We start from the raw sequence: 1,193 nt of genomic DNA on the forward strand, positions 1-1,193 counted from the left end.
ACCCCCTCCGCCACCCCCACCGTACTACCCGAGCTTCCTGCCCTATTTCCTGTAAGTACTGGGGGAATATGGTGGGATGTATGGGGCACCACAGACATGGGGCATGGTGCTGGCATGGGTAGCTCCACCCTGCTGGGGATTCCAGGATGGAGGTTGGGGTTTGCAGCTCCATACTGACCATCCCATCCTTTCTCAGCTCTATGCTTCCCGTGTCGCCGACGGCTGTGGGGCCCACGATCAGCCTAGACCTGGATGTGGATGATGTGGAGATGGAGAATTATGAGGTGCGTCAGCTCTGCTTCCCCATGGGGTGATGGAGCTGGGGAGCCCGGGGGGATTTTGTCATGGCTCTGCCAGGTCACGGAGAGCCCAGAGGGGTGCTGTGCTGGGACCTGAGCTGAGCCGGTCTCTGCGTCTTCATCCAGGCGCTGCTAAACCTGGCTGAGCGGCTGGGGGAGGCCAAGCCACGGGGACTCACCAAAGCAGACATTGAGCACCTCCCGTCCTACCGCTTCAACCCCGAGAGCCACCAGTCTGAGCAGACCCTGTGAGTGAGCCTAGCGTGTGGGCAGGGGGGCACAGGGTGCCCGGGGAAGGGGGCCAGGTGCTGCGGGTGCACAGCGGGGCTGAGAGCTAACAGCTGCTTCCCCCAGGTGTGTCGTGTGCTTCAGCGACTTCGAGGCCCGGCAGCTTCTCCGAGTCCTTCCCTGCAACCACGAGTTCCACGCCAAGTGTGTCGACAAATGGTTAAAGGTACTGCCTGTGCCCACTGTGGAGAGTTGGGGGAGGTGGCTTTTTGGGGTGCTGCAGGCGCAAGATGCTGCCTTTTGGGTGGCCTTGTTGGGCTGGATCAGGCACTCCCAAGATAAGGAACACTGCAGGGTGCTGCCAGTGTTTGGCGGTGGGGTGGAGGGGGTGCTGCTGGTGTCATGGGGTGCCCTCTCACTTGCCCGGTCTCTCTATGCCCGCAGGCGAACCGCACGTGCCCCATCTGCCGGGCAGACGCGTCGGAGGTGCAGCGGGAGGCGGACTGAGGCTGGTGGGCGCTGTGCCGCACAATTCGCTAGGGGATGAGGATGCCGGGCCAGGGGCGGGGGCTGCTGCCCGCTGCCAGGGCCTGAACCTGCGCTTACCCCCCACCCCCAAAGCCTCTCCTCCGATGTGGTGAGCATTGAGCAGTCTGGGCTCCCTGG

General features: G+C 63.5%; 1 protein-coding gene across 1 annotated transcript in view; it reads left to right on the forward strand.

The window, feature by feature from the left end:
• Positions 1-1,034, forward strand: part of RNF44 (ring finger protein 44) — a 3,315-nt gene extending 2,281 nt beyond the window's left edge. Inside the window, exons 4-8 of the mRNA XM_010002106.1 lie at positions 5-51; positions 197-284; positions 426-547; positions 654-753; positions 972-1,034. Coding sequence (XP_010000408.1) covers positions 5-51; positions 197-284; positions 426-547; positions 654-753; positions 972-1,034 — 420 coding nt within the window. The remainder of the gene's footprint in view (positions 1-4; positions 52-196; positions 285-425; positions 548-653; positions 754-971) is intronic.
• Positions 1,035-1,193: the final 159 nt, after the last annotated feature.

Source organism: Chaetura pelagica, unplaced genomic scaffold, assembly GCF_000747805.2.
Source record: "Chaetura pelagica isolate M959 unplaced genomic scaffold, ChaPel_1.0 scaffold356, whole genome shotgun sequence".
Classification (NCBI taxonomy): domain Eukaryota; kingdom Metazoa; phylum Chordata; class Aves; order Apodiformes; family Apodidae; genus Chaetura; species Chaetura pelagica.